This window comes from Siphateles boraxobius, unplaced genomic scaffold (assembly GCF_051911475.1).
Source record: "Siphateles boraxobius isolate OS27281-9 unplaced genomic scaffold, OSU_SipBor_1 2, whole genome shotgun sequence".
Classification (NCBI taxonomy): Eukaryota; Metazoa; Chordata; class Actinopteri; order Cypriniformes; family Leuciscidae; genus Siphateles; species Siphateles boraxobius.
The window spans coordinates 14,618,922-14,641,902 of record NW_027508810.1 but is presented as its reverse complement, the minus strand read 5'-3'; the positions used below and the strand labels follow the sequence as shown (position 1 = coordinate 14,641,902).

Here is a 22,981-nt window from a genome sequence, read left to right as displayed (position 1 = left end):
TCCTATTTTGATTTCCTGGATCGCAGCAAGTAGAGCTCCTTTCTCCCCAGTCTGGTTGAACGCGTCATTTTTGATGAAGCCCCTCCTTCCAAAATACGTAATGTGCAGTGATTGGTTAGCTGTCCCAGTGTGTTGTGATAGGCAGCGCTTAGGGCGTGTTCGGGAAATGTAACACCTCTTCATAACCGCTAGCACTACTCTAGTGTAATAATGAATCAATTTCAAACCAATTTAGACCCTGACAATGTTAACGAACAAGAAGGTCATGCTGAAAGGATTTCAAAGGACGTTTCAGAGTGGTGTGTTTTCTTTTTCTTTTGATCATATTTGTCGGAAAACTATGGTCACAAAATCATGGATAATTTTCCTAAGGGGCGGTGAACAGTCTTACAAAAGCAAGAGCTTACAAAAGCTAAAGGAAGCACTACATCAATACTGTAATGTTAGTTAGCATGCTGGCGGAGGCAAAGCTTTTCCCTGTGTTTAAATCATAGCAACTACATAAAACTTATAACTGGAATTATTAATAGAAAACACAACTACAAATAATAAGACATACTTACAAGTTCTGATCCATGAACTATAGTTTGTCCCAACAGAATGGGAACGAATACTCATGGAGGGATCTTTTTTATGCTAAACATAGAGTACAATTTTAGTATTGTGAAATACTATTACAATTTAACAATATATTTGATCAGCAGGCATTACTCCAGTCTTCAGTGTCACACAATCCTTCAAATCATTCAAAAATGCTGATTTGCATACACAGAAATACATATAGAGTCACAATGGCATAATTAGTTGTCATTTAACCATTTTAGAAAGATGCTTTTACGTTGAATTTCTAGAGGTGAATGTACTTAACATCAGTCCAAAGACCTGGATGAATTTTGGATCAACAAGACATTTATGTTAAATTGATTGTTAACACAATAGTGCTTTTCATTTATTTTCTGAAGTTGAATCTATGATCTATGAAGTAGAAAAGGATAATGAGAATTATTTTAATTATTTTATGTAAAAATATCTGTTATATAATAATAATAATAATAATAATAATCATTATTATTATTATTATTATTATTATTATTACTACCAACTTCTGTTACTTCCTTGTTGTCCAGAGCAGTATCAATTACAATATGCAGTTGAAAGTTGATGTATTTCGTTTCAGCTTCAACATTACACAATTCTTTAGTGTTACTGGTAAAATGTATATAAAAGACATTCGATGCACATTGAAATTCAAGAAGACGTTATCTGTCAGGTTTTCAGTGTTGCCATGGTCACCTGAGAATCATGGTTGAGGGCCCATTGGGAGCTTTTGTTCTCCTCAATTAGTATTCTAGAATAAGTTCCGTCCCTCCAATGTACCGACCAAGTGCAACTCGCAAAGGGTCACTTGTGTAGAACAGATTAAAGAATTAAAGTGTGCATGTGCCATAAGCTGATCTAGATATAAGAAGCTAATGTCAGCATTGTCAGCATTTTGTGTGACTGGCAACAGCTTTATAAGAGGATATCTAAAGTATTTACACAATAATATGTTTTAACATGGTTTATTCTTAACATATTCAAAATATTCAAGCAAAACAATCCAACTATGCATATATATTTAAGAGAAAATTAAGAAATCTTGGTGGGAATCCATAATAATAATAATAAGTGTTATTTTGCATACTTCCACCTTGTCTTTTCATAAAAAGGCGTTGGAGGTAATTGTGTTGTGAGTCATTTACCTAAAGAACTGGGAGTACAGCCAAGTCCTCTATCTGAGGAAACACAGCAGAACAACAGCTGTGAAAGCCCTCCCACTCCAGCTCTTTCTCTTCCTCATTTTTTTTTTATTTCCCTGTTTCAGTATGTACTATATGTCTTTCTTTCTCACACTCAGACATCCAGATCTAAAAGAGACACAGGACATCCCCCAGATAAACTTTACACGACATTACATCATTAGATCTTGACAAACGATATAATGGCACGAATCAGAAGAGAACTATATCTGCGCCAAGCTCACTTCAAACCATGGCAAGCTTCTTAGGATTAATTATGATATCACCAAATCAAAGACTATTAACAACAACAATGGCAAAATAAAGAATATTTTGCCAGTTTATAACCCGTTTTACTTCCTTAATGTGACATTTCCAAGTGAAAAGGGATATTTAATGAGAAAAAAACAGGTTTAGCGTAGTGTCTTTCCTTAAATGAAATCAATAAAAAGTAAAGACGCTAAAAAGGAAGACCAAGTTATTATAATTTAACAAACATTTTATTTTTCTTGGAATGACATGCATCAATGAACCATCAATGAATGTTTATTATAAAAGTAAATAGAGTCACTTTTGATTTCACGTTGGCTTTGAATGTGGGAAACTGCAAGATATGTAACAACTGTAGGCACTTTATCAGAAGTCCATCCACTTCGTTTTCATATGAGCAAAGGGTAGACTTGCACGACAAAAACCACAACTTCCATGCCAGTGTCTATCACGAAGTGTCTAATAATAGAGCCCATGTCAACCAGCTGCCTTCTTGTTCTCATGTGAGGATCATGCAGAGTCTCTTCCCGTGGTCTGTGTACTTGGGCTGGGCTTCTGAGAACATGCTGCTTGCCATGTTTATGTCACAGGGCTGTTTGAAGTGAGTCTGTCCACAGCCAAAAGAAGGGATATTAATGTTTTCTAGGGTGCAGTGAAGATGGTGAAGAGATTTCCTTCTAGCAATAAAGAATGAAATGGCACATTGGTCAGAGCAGTTCATAACGAACAACAGGGTAAAATGATCAACATAGAAATGACTCACCTTGTTATAAGCCTACAGGTAATGTCAATGTCACATCAAACATAACACAATTGCTCATGCCAGAAATAGCATCTGAGCCAGACAACAGACAAACACTTGCAGACATGCAAAGCTTGAAACAGGGAGGGGCAAATGCAAACATGCAGGCGGGATGAGCTTAATATGTAGACAATTGCTGAAGTGCCTGACCTTCACAATCTGGCGCAGATTGTGCAACTCTGAACAAAAGGAATGCTTTTAGGGCAAATGAAGGTGTTAGAGCACATTTATGAAATGACTGCTATATTGCAGTCTGCAATTTGAGCTGAGATTCTGTCATTTTACAGCTATAATTCCAGTCCTTGAGCACTCCAGATGTGTTTCCAAGAACTGGTGGAAGTGTCATTGTGTGCATACTATTTATATATGCATACTATTATATATTTTCAAGTGAAACATAATATTCAAAGTAGATTTATTTCTAAATCCTAAATCAGGCAAAAAGCCTAAATCAGTGTTATTCAAATGGCAGACCATGCTCCTGATCATCCGGACCGCGGGACATAATAACACCATTTTACTGTTTCTACAGACTAAAGTGAGCAGCGAATCAAAACAACGGACCGGTTAACACACTCAGGGTTGTTTATGGTAATGATCTTTCCATAAGAGTGCTTTATTCAAGCCCTTTCCGCTCCATGATTCTCACTCTCCCTCGCTAAAAATGTAACACGCCGCATTAAGAGCTGCAGACTACGCGGTTATTTTAACAACAGTAGCAGAAACACGGTGAGCAGCAAAATAGATACTTTCGCTAAAACACTGCAGAAAACGAGAATGCAGCTAATACAATTATTTTTATTTGTCATACAGATGCCTCTGACCGTTATTGTTTGATGATTTTAGATGTTTTTTAATACATTTACCCTGACTAATCAGCATATAAAGAATATTTCATAATAAACAATGTTAGAATTTGGAAAATGATTTGGAGATGGCAAGGGAAGACGAAAAACCTTTTAAATTAATTGTTAACTTTGGTTTGTCCTCCTGATGAGAGTTTTAATTATTAGATTATGTACATTGTTTGCTTAAAGCAAAATATAACAAATGGTGCATACTGTTCTTAAGAGGTAAACATACTCGGTTACTACCATAACCTCGGTTACCAGAGAGTAAGGGAACGAGTATTGCGTAGTTATACGCTATATGAATATTGAAGCCTTTATTTTAAAACGCAGTGCAACTGCATAGCCAGCACAGCACAGAGCTGACTAGATCGCTGATTGGCTGGGCTGTGGGATCTGCACAAACCTATGGCGGAGCGGCGAGGACGCACAATCCTATCAGGACGCTTCCCGCCTCGTGCACGCCAATTTGCGCCAGAATGGGCGTGGCTGCTGACTATATAAGCTGCCCATTTCGCCATAGGAATCAGGTTAAATCGTCTGAAGCGACAGTACCCGAACGGGAAGCTTAATAGCACGGCTGGCTACCAATACTCGTTCCCTTACTCTCAGGGAACCGAGGTTACGTTATTAACCGAGTACGTTCCCTTTTGAGAATGTTCACTTTGTATTGTGTAGCCTTACGCTATGGGAACCCATTTTGAAATGCTGTGCTATTAGCTAACGACTTTGCTCTGAGCTATGGCCTGGGGCTGAGCAGTCCGAGGTGAACTAAAGTCAGAGCCCTATGGGGACCAGACAATATCGGAGCCGATTGGCTAGGGGTTGAATATAGTCTGGGGATGGGCCACCGTGTGTTGGAGACCCGGGCACCCAGGTGTTGTGAGTTAGAAAAGTGCTCTTTTTGTACTTTATTTGGGTCGCTGTTAAAACAGCGTTTGTTTGCAGGGGTGCGTAGTGGGGGCTGGGCGGGGCTGAGAAACCGGTGGCGTGGACCTAGCTGGCTGAGAGGGCGGCGTTTTCGAGGAACACCTCGAGGACCGTCATGGTGTGCCGGGCCGATGCAGCTTGGCCAGTGGAGGTGTAAGCTCGGCAGGCGATAGCTGAGGTGGTTCTGCAGGGTTTAGATGGGTGAGCCGCCTTGGATTTCCATCCAATAGCGGTGGGCGGACAAAGGTGTTTGGGCACCGCTTCTTTCAGGGGGGGGGGCAGCTTCTCGTACCCTTTCTCCTCAGCGCCGACAATGGTAGAGAACGTTGCGGAGGTAGATGTCTTCAGTTGGGCCGAGTAGGGGGCGTGCCACGACTTGGTGAGTTTATCGTGGACCTCAGGGAAGAACAGCGCTGGTCTTTGACGAGGGGCCTTCTGGACCACTGGTCGAGCCGGCTCTAGATGGGCTCCTCAGGAGAAGACCACTCGAGACCGAGGTCTTCAACTGCCCTCGTGAGGATGCAGAGAAGCTCAGCATCCAAGTTCGCTCTGGCGCCACTTCCGCTGGACTGAGATAAGGGGGCGGGGTCAGCGACTGAGTCTGACCACTCCTCGCCCTCGAATGCAGCCAAAGAAAGGCTGTCATCGCCTTCCTCCTCCGATTCACCGAATGAGACGAGACCGGCCACTTGCAGAGAGGGGCGCTGGTCCGTCTGGGTGAATAACAACGGGGAAGGGGTCTGTGGAGAGAGCGAGGCACGCTGGGGTGGGGAGAGCGTGAGCTCGCTTGCCTCGACTCGCTCAGGCATCCTCTGGCACCGTTTTTTCTTCCTCCGCGGTTCGAGGAGGGCGAGAAACGGGAGGGAACGAGGAGCGGGGCCGCCCTCTGAGAAGAAGGCTAGCTGTGAGTGCAGGTTAAAGAGCGGCATACTCTCGCAGTGAGAGCAGCCACCCTTGGTGAGTGCAGCTTCCGCATGGCCAGATCCCAGGCAGATTCAGATTCTCAGCCCCAAGGCCTTCTATGTGCCATACACAAAAGTGTCTAAATGTAACAAATAAATAAACAAACAAACAAATAAACATTTAAACCATCTGATCTAGCCTTTTTATATTCATATTTGGGAGAAATATTAACTTTTTTGTGTACATTTTTGGTAAAAATTCTTAGACATCACTGTTTTGGCTCTCTGGGCCCAAGATTCTCATCTTTGATGACTATTTTGATTGTTTAGTTTTTATTTTACAAAGTACTATAGCTGCCTCAATGGAAATGTATTACTGTTCCAAAAAAGTATTATCCAGACCTCTGCTGGGAAGGAAATATAGAGACCAGGCCTCTTGGAACTTTAATTGAATACCCCTTGCCCAAATTTTCCAACAGCCCACATTGTCTAAATACAGAGCCCTTGAAGATACATGGTGATGGAGGGAAAATGGGATGGAAAGGACAATTATACATTCGCTTCCGAACATTTGCACTCCTTTGAGTAAATTTGCATTCGCTCACAAAAGTTTTGCGTTTCCCAGAGAAACTGGTGATGGAAATCCAAATTCCACCAGATGGAAGCACAAATGCTTTTGTGAGCAAACACAATGTTTCTAAGGGGAATGCAATTGTTTTGTGAGAGACGCAATAGTTTTCAATGACAACGCAAACATTTTGCAAGCAAATTAATTGAGTATTTTGTCAGGAGGACGCTAAAGTTGAACACAAAAGTGTTTAAAGTCACCCTGAACCGGAAGCTGCGCCCGACTTTACTTCAGTCACCTATTTTCTGATTGAAACTGAAAATTGAATGAGGAAAATAGAGGGAGTGGCTTGTTTTTCCCACAGGGAATTGATTGGATCTAGAATCATGGGCATTTCATTCAGGTCGTTGTCAAAGCTTGCAGCAGGCTGATCATTGTAGGGGATGTTCTACCCTAGCTGTCAAAATAATGTCATCAGAGAAGGAAGGCCATTCCAGAGTGGAAGTACATTGCTCACTACAAGACTAGTAATGTGCACTAACAAAATAAATAGGGACGATATTGATTTCATGGCGAATTTAAACTTTTCTACCCAACTCATATTTTCTCATCACCATGTCCTCTAAGAGGATCTGTAACTAGTGTAATCAGCAGAAATGGAAAGTTGTCTCAGAGATGGAGCAGAACAATGTTATTTTTATTAATGATTTACAAGGAATATTTTATGAAGAATACCGTGCATGGATGAATGCTTCACAATATCACCAGGAACATTCATCAAGGAAGTAAATGGGGTCAAGTCAGGTTTAATACCTATATATATATATATATATATATAAACTTGAAACAGAACAAATCTGTTGTTTCAAAATGGCTTTCTGAACTTCTGCATTACTCTGGGTGTGGCAGTTGTCTTAAGTTCACTGTTATGTAAAACCACGTCTGTGTGCCTGCGTATCTGAAACTAAAAGTAAGTGGTATTTTAAACATGAATAAGGGCCATACAGAGATAACTGTTTCTATAAACATGTGTAGCTTTTATAGCATAGTGACATGAACAGGACTTCTTTCACTGTTTCTGATCTTTAGGTGTGTTGCCATATATTTGAGCTAAGCAATCCCATCAAGTCCTTTTTATGGAAAATACTAATAATATCTTATATTTGTAAACAAAAAATGGAATAATCATGGACAGTGACTGAGAGAGAGGGAGAGAGAGAGAGAAAGTGAAGAAAGACTCTGTCTGCAAATACACCGAACTTGCTTGCGCACTTTGTATTTGCATTAGATTGAGACTGGCTTTCTACTAACTGGCTTGTTTTTACAGTGACTAAGCATTGACATTGCAAACAATGTCTTGAAAGACACATTCTTGATGGCATTCATCTGTTTCAGTCTCAGTATTTTAAGTTTGCAGAGTAGAGAGAAGCAGTTGTCTTTCAACATACACTGTTGGCACACAAAGGTCCTCACATTATGGAGCAAATCAGCTGTTGCGCCGCTTTTGCACACAGTGTTTCAGTGGAAAAATCTGTATGTTATTCACTGCAATCCAGTTTAGTCAAGCACACTGTCTGCATTGTGTCTGCAGCTCGGAGCTGTATACAGTCACAATAAAAGTACGGCAGATCGCTCTAGTGCGCACGATTGGAAATTGCGGCATGCAAACTGCATTCGGCACGAATTAGAGTGTGTGCGTGTGACCTTATCTGATTTGCATAATTCATTCCCAACCAAAACCTCCATGATGTACATTATAATCAGAGATCACCTGAGGCCAGTAGGCGAACCCATTGTAGTTTATGCTGTTGGGCAGCATATGGTCTCCACCTTTCCTGACTCATCTGAACATTGCTTGTTTCTGCAAAAGTAGCTGCATGCCAGCATATCACCATTTTTTGGACAACTTTCTAAAGTCTGACTTGGCTTCTAGATTGTTTGGAGATATATGCTGACAGATAATTGGCTCGAACACTGGCTACGTGTAAAAACACAGCACATCAGATAACAGCATTTCTGCACCGTTCAGATGAACTACGTGTTTCTGTCCGGTTGATTGACTTTGATCTCAGCTTTTATGTCACTGGCTTTGATACCTGCACATGTATCATCTTTCAGTTCATACGTTTAATCCTTTTGTTTGAAAGGAGATTAAGAATGTACAAAGCCTCAAGATAACACATTTTCATTCTGCAGAGGCAATTGCTTGAATGCACATAACTGGAAATAAGCACACAAACACCTGTACTCAGGCAGAAGCGGTTATATTTCAGTTATTGCTCAGGGTGAGTGAGGTTACCACGTTTCTGGGAATTCCTTTTTTAGCTAGCATCCATTCATGACAAAGAGAGAGGAATGAGTTTGGGGTAGAGAGTTTAAGGTGATGTAAATCGTCCTTGCCTGACTTCAGCCAACACATGGATGTCATCCAGCCTGGTATAGACTTAGAGGGACAGGATTTGTGTGGATTGTTCTTGTCTGTTTGTGTATATCTTTAAATGTGCACTGTGATGTCAACATGCATGCAAGATAACACTGTATCTTTTAACCTTTGCTCGTGTTCCTTAGTTATTTAGACATCAATGTTTGCCTTAAGGTTTATGGTTCAATTGTGTCAAAGGCATTTTGTCTGTGTTGTCTTTGGAAACTATTCGATGACAACATCATATGATTTAGAGGACAAATTCTTTCAGTGCAGATTATACAATGCAAGAAAGTAAATCAAATGTTTTTCTCTCTAAGTAAATAAAGAATAATTGTTCACAGGATTCACTTAACAAATACAGTCGCTTTGGGTGATAAATGGTGGCCTTTTATTGCACTGATTAACACAATTATGTTTTAAATTGATTTACTTTCGTTTTCAAGCCTCATTGGTCGCGCAGAAAACAAACAGGCAGATCCCCAGCCAACAGACACTGAACCGTACCTGATAAAATAAATTAGTACCGCTCCGCACACACACGTTTTGTTTTCAGTTGAGATGAGACACACTAATGAATGGATTTAGCAGGAGGCACACCGCCAGGCTTTGCACATTGTGTTGATGCCAGCGGATCTACGTTAAAGCGGATGTAATGACCGCGCTCTGACATCAGAAGCCTTATGCTTCAGCCTTCTCCTGGCATGTCCACTTATCTTCCGAGGCCAGAACACTGGGGCTTCGCTAGCATTGCTGCCACTTTGCAGGCAGGGAAGTCACTGGCTACCCACAGACTCCCTTCAGGCTAAAAGTGTCCAGTAATGAAACTTTCAGCTGATATCCCCTCCTCAGTCACAAGAACTTTAAAATCAAATAATTTTTTGTTTATTAAATCTGATATATTATTTCATATAGATTATAGATTATAAATAAAACTGTAAGATTTTAAAAATGTTTTTGACATGTTTTCTCTTATGCTCACCAAGGCTGCATTTCTTTGATGAGAAATACAGTAAAAACGATATTTTGAAATATTATTACAATTTAACAGAACTTCTTGAATTAATTAATTTTTTATTTTTATATTTTTTAAATATAATTTACTCCTGTGATGGCAACGCTGAATTTTCTGCATGATTACTCCAGTCTTCAATGTCACATGATCCTTCAGAAATCTTTCTCATGCTGATTTGGTGCTCAAGAAACATTTCTGATTATTATCAATGTTGAAAACTATGATACAATTTATGATATATATATAGTGCTGTCAAATGGATTTATCACAATTATTAAACTTATAACATAGAAGTTTTTGTTTACATAGTATTTGTGTGTGTGTGTGTGTGTGTGTGTGGGTGTGTGTGTGTGTGTGTGTGTGTGTGTGTGTGTGTGTGTGTGTGTGTGTGGGTGTGTGTGTGTGTGTGTGTGTGTGTGTGTGTATATTTACATATATATATATATATATATATATATATATATATATATATATTCTGCAGTGCAAAGGCAAAAGACCGTAACTTCGTTTTTGGTCGAAAATGAGTTATTGATATATTTGGTACATTCAAGTCCTCCTTTATCATGTGGATAAGTATCTTGAGTCAATTCCGTTGTTTTTTCGAGAAAATAATGGATTGTCTTAACAGTAACTTCCAAAAGCCCATGAGAAACCAAGGCAGAACACCGTAACACCAGTTAACGCTCTTTGGCTTTGTTTTGGAACGCTCATATTAAGTTACGGTACTCTGCCTTCGTTTAGATGTGCGTCAATATGAAGTTACCGTGCCGAGCCTGTGTGCTTTGTACAGCTGCCATCAGTCCCTGTAACTTCTAATGTCCTCAGAGCTTTGTCCTGCACTAATTCGGTCAGAACATTTAGTATGCTCTGAACCCGCTCCTTCGACGAACGTGCGATATCGATCGCAAAGGATATATGCAGAGTTGACAGAAAAATGTTACACATGCCGGAGCAGGTGAATACAGCAAAGAACTAAAACCCCGCCTCACCCAGTTAGGGTACTGGACCTGGTTGAAACAATCATGCATCTAGCTGGCAGAGTGCATCTAAAAACATCTAAATCCAACTTTGTTTGACTGTACGTGTTTATAGTGACTTCAATATTGGTTATTATTGGAATACGAACTAACTCTGGAAGGTTGATCTGTTGATGGAACATATACAACAGCCTTACTACATTTTTGATGATTTCACTGCTGTAGAGGAACTGCTGCATTGGCAATGACTTTATGACCTGGCTGCAGATACTTACATAAGCCTGCCAAGGCCTGCACAGTCCCCTTTCTGAGGGAAGGTGCTCTTCCTCGTTGGGAGGTTACGGCCAAGTGAGAGGCATTGATCTGTATGACCTGTGAACAGCCGTGCAAGAGAAACACGCTCTGATGGTTCTCTGCAGAAAACAATGCATTATTAATTAAGAGTGTACAGACACATCTGGAATGATCTCTTTTCATGTCTGCACAGCAGGGGCTGCTTGAACACGTGGATCATTGGTACATACCATATAGAGCTGAAGACAGATCTACTCTCTGACATTATTGTATTATATGCAAAAGTAGAATCATCACTTTTATAGATGGAGACTACCCATATTTACACATCTCACTGTACTGATTTGTAAATGCATGAAATGAATTTTATTTATTCAACACGACCTTGGGACTAATGTTTTTTGTTTATGATGATTATTAATGATGGTACAATGATGCTAATGATGACACTTGTGTCATTAGAGTGTTCCCTCCTTTTATTGCTTCAATATCTATGACAGATAAATTAGAGCGGTTTGATATAATTTTACAAAGTGTGCAGAACAGCCATTTATTTTGGAGAGAAGGTTCTGCTACTGGACTATGAAAACATGTCAAGCACCCCTTTCGGTTTAAGTTTTTATTTATTTATTTGAGCTCACATCTTGCAGAAAGAACACAATATTCTTGAATATATAATATCAGGCAGTGTGAAATACTCTCCTTTACTTAAACCTTTTTTTCCACTATAAAGAAACTTTTATGCAAAGGAAAGGTTCCAATGATGTCAAAGGTTCTTCAGGGATCCATAAATGCCAATAAAGAACCTTCATTTTTAAGAGTGTACCCAGCTTATTACTGGGACAACTTTAAGATATTCATAGACTTTTCACTGAAAAGCCTAAACTCGATCTCTGTGGCGCCATCAATACTCGGACAAAAAATGGACATAAAGGACAAAACTGCACCTTTATATCTACCTCACTTAATGTTTCATTCCTGCATTTCATACTTTACATTAGTCAGAGTGATGTAATTTGTCACGTAATTTGGAAATGGCACCATTGAGCAGACCAATTATTTCCATAATATTTTGCATGCACAGTAATAAGACTGCAATGCGCATTCAGGAGTCAAATTATGCTTGTATCTGAATGATATATGTTTAAGTTTTTATAGTCAACAAATAAAAAATTTCGCTCGTACACTACCTTTTAAAAGTTTTTAAAGAAATTAATACTTTAGTCAGCAAGGATGCATTAAACTGATTTTAAAGGTCTGTAACAAATACTGTTCTTTTGAATGGTCTAATTTGAACTGTCTACTCAAAGAATCTTGAAGAAGAAAAAAACTGATTTCAACTGTTTTTAACATCAATAAAAATAAGAAATGTTCTTGGGTACCAATATTAATTAGAAAGCATATTAGACTGATGGCTGAAAAATCAGCTTTGTTATCCCAAAAATAAATAACAATTGAAACTATATTAAAATAGAAAATTTTGTAAAATTAACATTTTAAATAATTATTACTGGTTTTACTGTATTTTTATCAAATAAATGCAGCCTTGATGAGCATAAGAGACTGTTAAAAAAAAAAAAAAAAAAAAAAAAAAAATATATATATATATATATATATATATATATATATATATATATATATATATATATATATATATATATATATATATATATATATATATATATATATATATATATATATATATATTTCTTACCAACCCCAAACCTTTGACCGGTGCTGTATCTATACCATTATTTCAGTAATCTAGGATGAGCCCAATTGTTGTACCTTGTAAGTTGAAAATACAAGCCCATACAGCAGGAGAGGGCAGTAGATTCTCTTTATAGCATAAAGACAGATGACTGCATTTGCTGAGATGACAAAGCTCTCAAGCGTGTGTAAATATCCAGCAGGAATAGGGGCTCTTGAATGTCCACAACAGCCTCAAGCGGCTGAGTCAATGTATTACAGGGGACCTGTGCTTTCTGTCATGATCATATTGGTTCTTTAGTGGAGGCTGTGCAGAATTCCCATGAGGCCCACTGGATACTGGGCAACAGAGAAGTTAATGAAACCCATAAGCGCTCTAGTCCACACTGAGTCTTGTCTAGACAGATAACAAAGCAACAAAGAGGGTTGGATCTGTGACACACCTGGGCTGTAAAGGTAAACATCTGCTAATACTTTCTGTATGATTCAAAGCGGTTCTATAACTGTTAAAATTAAGTCTTACATAAGTATCTTCTTCATGCACTAAGATAATAGTGCCATTGACAGTCTGAGCAATCATAATTGCTCACTCAGCCACTGCACGCAAGTTGCTGCATGGGTGATACAATAACCTGTTTTCCACCTCATTTCATCATGTCAATGGGCATTATTGAGCACTGCACAGGGATGCAAGCCCTCACTACAGTTAAACAATTGGGGTTAGTAAGATGTTTTATTTATTAATTATTTTTTTCAGCAAGGATGCATTAAATTAATCAAACGTAAAGATTTATATTTCAAATAAATGCTGTTCTTTTGAACTTTATATCAAATAATCCTAAAAATAAAATAAATCACAAAATAATAATTTCACAAAAATAATAACCACTGTTCATCATTGGTTATAATTAGAAATGTTTCTTGAGTATAAAATCATAGATTATTTCTGAAGGATCATGTGACTGGAGTAATGATGCTGAAAATTCAGCTTTGCATCACAGGAATAAATTACATTTGAAAATATATTCAATTAGAAAACAGTTATTTTAAACTGCAATAATATTTAACAACATTACTATTTTTTTTTACTGTAGTTTTGAATAAATGTTTAACATAAAGAGACTGCTTACAAAAACTTTTTTTTTTTTATCTTACCAAACTCAAACTTTTGAACTTTAGAGTTTGTCACACTTACACATTTAAAGTTCTAAGAATGTTCTGTTTTGTATCTTGCTGGCCTAAATTGCCATCTTATTGGCTGCTCAGGGCAGGACCTGGCACTCACGCTATAAACACTCAAGTAGGTCAAGTCAAGGGCTTCCGTGAAAGCACAATACATGGGGAAGCCATCCTGACATGGGAAAAAACAAGCAGAACAAATTCGCACACGTTGTTCAAAAGGAAAGTTTTACTTTTGGAAGATGAAATTAAATTACATTGTAGATGCCAACAAACAAACAAACAAAGACCTTATTTGCCTTCAGGCTGACTTCAATTACGTTTGTAAGACTTATTAATGCGTTTTTGACTCACCTCAATTAAACAGTTTAATGTGTAGATTAAAGTATTTAGAATAAAGTTTTACATAACATATTATGTGCGCATCTCCTGTACCGACATGATTTCTGTGGGCAAACAAACACCCAATCACTATAGCATGCTACATAACTGATTTTCTCTCTTTTTTTGCAGTCACGCAAGTCCTTTCAGACAGTCAGACAAAACAAAGCTTTCTGCTGAGAAATGAGCATGGTATATACATAAAAGTTGAAGCACGTCTTTTCTTATTCTACAAAGGGGGGCTCAAACTGAACAAACTTCTTCCATAAACAGTTATGAAAAATTGTAGATGGAAATTTTGCTGTTTTTAGAGTCATCTGAAATGGATATGTTCGGAAATTCCAGATAGTAACCTTCAACCACTACTGTCGTAATTTTTTCTAGGGGAAGCTCTATGGGCGGGAACATGTATGAACTTTTTCAGATCTTTCAATTCAATGGACGAAATAAGCTAAGGCAATTTGCATAAAAACAGAAAAACATACGGAGAGCAGTAGCTTTCGTTTCTGCTCTGAAAGGCGGAATGGTGAGAGAACATTGTGCTTGGTAAGTTTTTCATCTTCAAACCAAACTTGGGCCTTCAGACGACAAAGTTCAAATCCCGTCTGGCTAGCGCGCTTCCCGTAGGTGGAGAGTAGGAGGTCTTTTGTTGCTTTTCGAATACATTCGACCACATGGGCGTCTACACTACCTACAAAACCAATCCGGTCAAATGTGTTTTCAACCTCTGGATACTAGAAAGTGGACAAGCTCAAAACGTTTTAGATCCCATTTACACCTGTATTTAGCGTCACAACTTGTAAGCCGATCAAAGAAAACGCTTCTTAATACCAGGTGTCAACAGGGCCAGTGAGACTTCATTTGTATAGAGTTGTCATTTTGTTGACTTTAATCCTTTATCATACTCAGAATATTCTGCTCTCAATCATGTGGCTATGAGAATCGCTAATCAAACTTCCCATGTGGAAAAAAAAAAAATCTCCATATTTGTCTGACAGACAGACAGTGAACAGAGAAAAACAAGACACAACATCTCTGTATGTCCACCTCCCTCCCATCTAACAGAGAATGGGACATTTTCACACCATTCACGCTGCACGAGTCGCAAGGTTGTATCTTGGGCTGCATCCGCAGAGACTTGTTCATAGTGACCGTCCACAGAGCAACAACCATGAGTTTGCCACCTATCTACTCACCTAGTCTATTTAAGAAGAGGGACAGGCGGTAAGTGTAAGAATGTTGCGTGAGTGTATCATTACAACTGACAGCTGATGGATTAATTGAGTAGGTGTGAATGTGAGCGAGGAAAGTTAGTCTGGTCTAACCACTCAAACTGGCGAAAACTGCAGGTCTTGCTCTACAATGTGTGAAAATCGTCACGGTACAGACAGTCAGCGAAGTGCATTACCGGGTTCATCGCTTGTGGACCATGTTACAAAGTACTTACAGACCTATTGCATAACTTGTTTTTTCAATTCGTAGGACACGAAATCAAGAGTTTACACTGATGATGTTATTTACATATTTTATTCTTCACTATGGTGAGGGTCTCTCTCTAGCGGTCTTAAAGAAACTAGATTTAATTTTTTGATCTAATAAGCAGCAGCTATTCACAGAATGCAAACTCGACAGACTCGCCATTCCACACATTCTTGCGTAGGGTTTATTGGTATGTTCTTACGTATGCAAATGCTAACTAAGTTAACAAAGTATGGCTAGGTGTGTCTTGAGAACTCTAATCCTTTTTTTGTGGGTTTTTATTAAAGTCTTGGTTCCAAGTGTAAATAATTAGTGCCACTCACTGTAACTGTATTGGACATAATATATACACTGACACCAGTCTTAAAGTTTCAAACCTTGTTTTAAATTGTGTAGTAGCAGTGTAAAGGATTTATTTATCGGAGAGTGTCTGGGACATCTCCACCCTGGCCATGGTGACAGACGGAGACATACGGTACCATGGCACATCTGTGTTTACTGTGATGTGCGAGGTTTTTTTTTCAGTGGCGACTGAATGAAGCATCTGTTTGCTCATCTCGCTGCATCAAAACAATGTGAAAGTTAACATTTATTCAATACTGAACAATTTTTTTAGCAAATTAATTTGTTAGTCCCAGTTTCCTAAGAATGTAATGTAGCTTTCTCTTTGCTAGAGAGTGTGGTTGTGCTGGTTTTGTCACGTCACTAAATTGACGACGATTAACACACTATTGGCTACTTTGTAAAAGGGAGGTTCTGTAGACACTTCATTGCCTGCAGACTCTCATGAGGCATAACTCTTCAAATTAAGAAGCCACTTCATGGTCTTTCCCTCTTTGTCTGAGGGATGATTATTATTTCAAACAGTACAGACTGTACAAGCACTTGACAATTATCCTGACTACAGCTCACCAGGAGTTCGGTTAACTCTTTCTGGAGCGTTCCTCTGAAATCTAATCTGTCAGCTTTACTAACTCTGCATGGAATGGAAAGTGACAGCACTACGGTGACTAATTTGTGCTTTTCTGTAAAGTCTCATTAGGAGGGTCAACTTAGAGCCGTCCCCTTTTAAAGGGCTACACTAGGATCCAAACAAATTCTTGCTCCGCTCTTAAGATAGATGCTAGATTGTAAAATGTAGTGAAAGAGTCGATAATGTCCGTAAAACGACGTTTTGTGTCATACTGTAATAAATTAATTTTCATAACTTTGCATTGTGCAATGTTGCCAGCATGTCCCATCAAATGATTTCCTCCAAAAATTCAATTCACAAAGCAGATATTACATGAATAATAAGAGTGTCTGTTTGTAAGCTGTGCATGTTTATAAGTTGGACAAAATTTACGTTTGCTTTTGTTATAGTTTATATTATTATATAGTTATATTTACATTTTGAGTCTACACCAGGTAGGCATTTTTAGAAGGATTGAAACATTTATTTTGGTTACTTATATTTTTGTTTATTTTTTGGTGTGGTTTCTTTCACACTGTTCTATAACTGCAACATTGTGAAATGCAATGTATTGCTGAGGACTATTCATGTGTATTCTTTTATTATAGACTCATTAGCTTAAATGTTAAAAAGTAAACTGATGGACAGCGAAACAGTACGTGTGTTTATGTTCTAAATGAGCATAATGTGCAAATATTAGTTTACTGATATCAACGTGCCAGTGACTGATTCCAAGTTTGGTTGAGCATGTGTTTATGACTGTTATACACAGTTTGGCCACTAGAGGCACTAAAGGCTGAAGTTAGACAATATGAAAACAAAGTGTTGTGAGAAAATTCTATTGATTAATCTTTCCCATCCAGTTCTCCTTATCTCTGAGCAGTCAACTGCAAAACTGTAAACTTATGAAGACCTGGAGGCATTGATTGAAAGACCAATTTTGTCAATTTACTATTAATAAAACTGCTCAATTAAGCTACTTAATTTCACCATGTAACAAATTACTGAGGTTTATAGCAACGCGTGGTTCCTTAAAGTGACAACTTTGCATGGATAAGACAAGTGCATTCACATATTTAGTCATAGGGCAGCTATATATTTCAAAAGGCATGCAATTCGGAAAAAACGTATCAATAATCAAAAAAGGCCGCTTGTTAATGGCGTGTCTTGTTTGTGTTTATGTGTTGTGGAGGTTTGTCCCGCGGTTTGCTGCTTCTGCGTGCTGTGTGTTCTTTGAGCGAGTTCAGTGAGAGGGCAAAACGAAAATCTATGCCACAAGCCTCATTTGAATAATACAGGCGGGCGTCATGTGACGTCACTGAGCGGAGTATAAAAGCTCGCTGCGGCAGAAATAGCATCACTTGCCGACAGTGTTTCTCTGAAACCGCTCCTAGTTCACTCATAGCGCCCGGTTTTATCTGCGCGTATTGCTACAGAGCAACGCAACACAAACAACCAGGATCTTAAAATCGTGTTCAAACAAGTCGCAACCGTGGCGAGAAGTATTATTCAGACGGGTCTTGTACTCAACATGAGCACGGAGATGTTTAAAACTCCAATGGAGCTCGCAGTCTATCAGCTGCACAATTTCTCCATCTCCTTCTTCTCATCCTTCCTTGGAGGGGATGTAGTATCGGTCAAACTAGACAACAGGTAGGCCGATTTTACGAGATTATTAGATGCTTTTGACAATCGGCAGGAATTACAGTCGGACATAAATCTTAGTTTGCTGTTTTGCTGCATCGACACAGATGTCAACCAATAAGAGCTTGTTTATTACTACGGTAACGTTAGTGTCTGAACTGCGTTTTAATACTTTGTGTCTTTGTCTTTTGCAGTGCCTCTGGCGCAAGCGTTGTGGCAATTGACAACAAGATCGAACAAGCAATGGTAAGATCTATTCTTTTAACACTATGATCAGATGTTTGTAGAATTGCAGTGGAAAGTATCTAGTTTCTGTGTAGGTTGTAACCAGAACTGTGGCACGCTCTAGTGCTGCTGCATAGCCTATCATTGCATATGCTTTGTTTGCCCACCTGCAGTAAAAGTCAAAGGTTGCTGTACAACGCCACATGCACCCTTTTATATAAAACAATTGTTTAACCCATATGATCCCTCCAGTAACATCTGTAACCAACAGTCTAAATGCATTATTTACTAATATATTTATTTATTAATTAAACATTACTATTAATTATTAATGAAAAAGCAGATCATAACTACCATATTTGGCACAAATAATCTGAAAAGTCTTTTATTAATGTGTTAAGATTGCTCATTATCGTGTATATACATAATGCTCACAACATATGTAAACATTTATCTTAACCTAGAGCCACAATTGACCAATTAACTTGATTGTAGATTAAGCAAAACAAATAATAAAGAATTCTTAGATAATTATTCTTAAATTCCCAACACCACAATTACCTGACAGTAAAAGTTTGTTTTAACCCATTTAATCCCCCTAGTAATATATGTAACAATTGTTTTCCCTTTAAAGGGTATTAAACTCTATTTGTACTATTTAACTATAAAAGCAAATGCATATCTTTAACTACCATATCTGGTACAAGTCATCTTTAAATGATCTGTTATTAATGTATAACAATGTATATGTAAAATAACAACTCTGCCTTAAAAATCATGCTCACAATAGATAAACATTTGAATTGCAATAACTTTATACACTTAAAAAAAGAAAATATACATACAAATAGGAAACATGCATTTATTCTTAGAAGACAGTTACACTATGTACTTAAAACGGAAACGTTTTTCTTTTGCGTTTTTCACGTACAGACGACAACATTTTCAAAATGATCCCCATTCACACCGATCAGCTAAAACGACAAAACATGCTGTGTTATTCATACTAGGCCAGTAGTTGGCGATGTGACTTTGTAAAGAAATACTACGCGCCTATAGATTGAACATGTAATATGCATGCGCGTGGCGTCACCGTTTTTCAAGCGATTCAGTTTTCAAACACTTGAACTTTGCATCTTTTTTTAAGTTTGTTTTTTAGGCCCCAAAAACGCTGTTGTCGTGAAAATGAATGGCCAAAACGCATACAAAGTTTTCAGTTTTTAATTAAAAACTGAAATTGTGTAAACAGCCCCTTGGTTTCTCTTTCCCTCAGAATGTTAGAACATAATGTACAGTTGTTGTCATTATAAATTCAGGAACCCTGAATAAATGACAGTTTATTTCATTTGGCTATTCAAGGAGTTCATACATTAATACCACATGCAAACAGTTACAATGTATTTAATAGTCTGAGTATGTTTTGGTGTGATCATGGACACTCAATTCTCTGTATTTCTCTTATAGGATCTTGTAAAGAATCACTTAATGTATGCAGTCAGAGAAGAAGTGGAGATCTTGAAGGAGCAGATCAAGGAGCTGGCAGAGAAAAACAACCAGTTGGAGCGTGAGAACAGCCTGCTGAAGAACCTGGCGAGCCCAGAGCAGATGGAGAAGTTTCAGTCGCGTCTGCCCTCAGACTCCAGCCTCCCCCTGGAGCCTCTGGAGCTGGGCTCCCCCGAGAACGGCGAGCACCAGTACATCAGCACGGGGTCTGCTGTATAAGTGGCTCTGCCATGGGGCGGGCAGAGCCACAGCTCTCACCTGAAATGGACCTCCAGATATGCAACTTCAAGATGAAGCTGGCTGTACAGATGAAACCTGACCTGAAATGAAAGCATTAAGACGTACCAGTGGCCAAGTTCTGTATTATCCGACAATCTCTTCGGACTATCATGGAAAAGAGAGAGTGATGTAGACGTCTGAGGTTACTGTACAACGGGACTGACGTGCCCCTTGCTTGGAAGGGGGCCCAGCCTTGCTTTCCTTTGGTCCCTCTCACGAAGAGACGGAGAGGGGTTTGCCTGATGGAGCTGGCCGAGAGTGCATCTCTGGTCAAGCCAAGGAAATGTACGTCCCTGCGAGATGCCCCCACAGTCACACGAGAGCCCCACCTGACGCAAGCTGTACGGGACTCTTGTTCTTGCCCTCCGTGTCACTGACCCCTAGTGCTGTGGACATTCTTAGCTCCCGTAAGTCAGGACGCTTGAGACGGACCTGTACGGAGCACCGGTCCTCTCGTCCACAGCGGTGACTCCTGCCATATGATTTGTATAGCATCGCTTGTATCTCTGCAGATGGGGCCTGCTGCTTATGGGGATTATTGCTTGTTTGTGTTTTAAAACGGAACAAAATACACTTGTTTATGTGGGCTGTGTGTAAAAATGTTTTTTTTTTCTTTTTTTGGGAATGAAAATGTGTATACATTTGATATCGTTCTGTAAATTAGCACCTGATGTAAAGCGAAATGTTCTGAAACAGACGGAGTTGAGGGGCGGATAATGTTTCTGCGAATATTCTGCTGACATGTCGAACGTGTTCTGTTGACCTTCCATGCCAACCAACTAACAGGCTCGATGGTGTCTGAAGGAAGCCACATGTTTTTCAATGAACTTTGTGTTTTCTAACCACCAAATACTTGCCTAATACACACAAGCCAACAGGACCATGTGTAACTTTTCACAGGAAGAAGTTTTTTGACAGCAGTCTTTTTGTAACATGGGTATTGTTGCTTTATTGTGTCCATGGTGTTTTGTTTTAACGATTTATGGATGCAAAATGCACATTGCAATAAACCTGGTGTTTATACTAAATACTACCCTCAGGTCTTTTGCTTTTTCTTCATGAAAGACAAGAACATTTTCTGTAGTTATATATTTAGTGCATACGACCTCTTAGAAGTTACAATCCGATTCTTAGTATCTATAAAAATTCCAACTTTAAATCTGACGGAAAATCAAATATCCTTGGCCTCAATATAAGATTGAGAGTCTTTTAAAGATGAGGTGTTTAACACTACATGAGTAAAGTTCATGCATGGAAGATAAGGCCTTCACAAAGCAATTATTGACCAATAATATCCTCTTAGCAGGCATGGTAGTTTATGATAGACATTTGCTACTCAAGTATGCACTGACATCACTTGCTGAGCACATTTTACTACATGCAATGAAACTTCTTTATATGAATAATCAAATTCTTTCCAGTAATTACATATATATAAAGATAAATGTCATTGACCTCAGTGAGCGTGGCACCATGTGCATGATAATAAAAAGTTTGGACTTTCCACTGGACTATCAAAATGAAAAAAGTGGTTTTAATTGCAGATGTTTATGTATATACACAGAACTAGAGCTAAGTCCACAATGGCTACAGGAGTAATCCACAAGGCTTTGGGGCCAAGCATAGTGAGAAAACAGATCATGGCGTGTGAAACCGTCATCTTTCTCTCCTTAGGAAGGGCACGCTCAGTGTAACTCAATCCTCTCCCTTATGTAAGACTTCTATGTAAGACCCACATCTCAGTATTCTACAGAAGTTCCTATAAGGTAGGCGGTAATAAAGTATATTCAAAAGACTATGCGGTTCCAGCGGGTCGTGTCCACTGGGTCCTATTGCAGATGGGTGGAGGCTTAAAAGGAAATCACTTCTGGAAATATTAGAATCCAAATGCACTCTGATCTGATGTTTCATTCATGTTTTATTGCCGTTATTTACATCAAGCTATATATCAAACTAAAATCAACTGTACTGAACATTTATATGGGAAAAGGTGTACAATTTAAAACTGTACAGACAGCTTGTTTTCACTCAGAATAGACAACACATTCAAAATAAACACCAGTTTATGTGAATATGAAGATTGGGTTACACTTTATTTTAAGGTGCCTTTGTCCTTGTTACAGTGTAATTATACATCTGCATACTGAGTAATATCAATTAACAACATGTACTTATAGGATTAGAAATAGGGTTTGGTTTAGGGTTAGTTACTTGTAATTATGCATAATTTACTGTTATACAATAAGTACATGTAACATATGTAACAAGGAGTCTGTAAAATTAAGTGTTACCAAAGGTGCATATTGTTACTTCATTGTGCAATAGACAATATAACTTATTTTGGCAAATAACTAAGTAACCAATAAAGTAAATAATAATAATATTAATCTTATCGTATTGTAATATTAACCATAATATAAATAAATAACAATAATAAAGCTTTGGTAACAATTGAATTAAAGTCTTTATGATTAATGCATTATAAAGATATTGACAATGCTATATTATAATGCATTATATCTTTTCATAAATAATTGTAACCAAAGTTAAAGGAGAACTCCGGCGCAAAATGAACCTGGGGTGTAATAACACATTGGTACCGAGTCGACTGTTCTCTGGGGTTTGTTTTCATGATAATCGAGTGTAAAGAGTTTTATCTCTAAAAACTGTTTAGCTTATAACGCTAGTATATGGGGCATATAATAAGTAAAAAGAGGTCACTAGTTAATACCACTAACAAGGCCCAAAATAGCCCCACACTAACACGGTAGCTTAATGAGGGTCTATACATACAAACCGAAGCACTGAGAACTTTGTAAGTGT

General features: G+C 38.3%; 1 protein-coding gene across 2 annotated transcripts in view; it reads left to right on the top strand.

Annotated features, from left to right (window-relative positions):
* Positions 1–21,186, top strand: part of tsc22d3 (TSC22 domain family, member 3) — a 35,891-nt gene extending 14,705 nt beyond the window's left edge. The window contains exons 1-3 of one of the 2 annotated variants that reach the window (XM_077236020.1): positions 17,864–18,160; positions 18,346–18,397; positions 19,841–21,186. In XM_077236020.1, coding sequence (XP_077092135.1) covers positions 18,039–18,160; positions 18,346–18,397; positions 19,841–20,098 — 432 coding nt within the window. In that variant the 5' untranslated portion in view covers positions 17,864–18,038 and the 3' untranslated portion in view covers positions 20,099–21,186. Of the gene's footprint in view, positions 1–17,863; positions 18,161–18,345; positions 18,398–19,840 lie in introns of those variants that run through there. The other variant, XM_077236019.1, reaches the window with a different exon arrangement.
* The last annotated feature ends 1,795 nt before the right edge of the window (positions 21,187–22,981 follow it).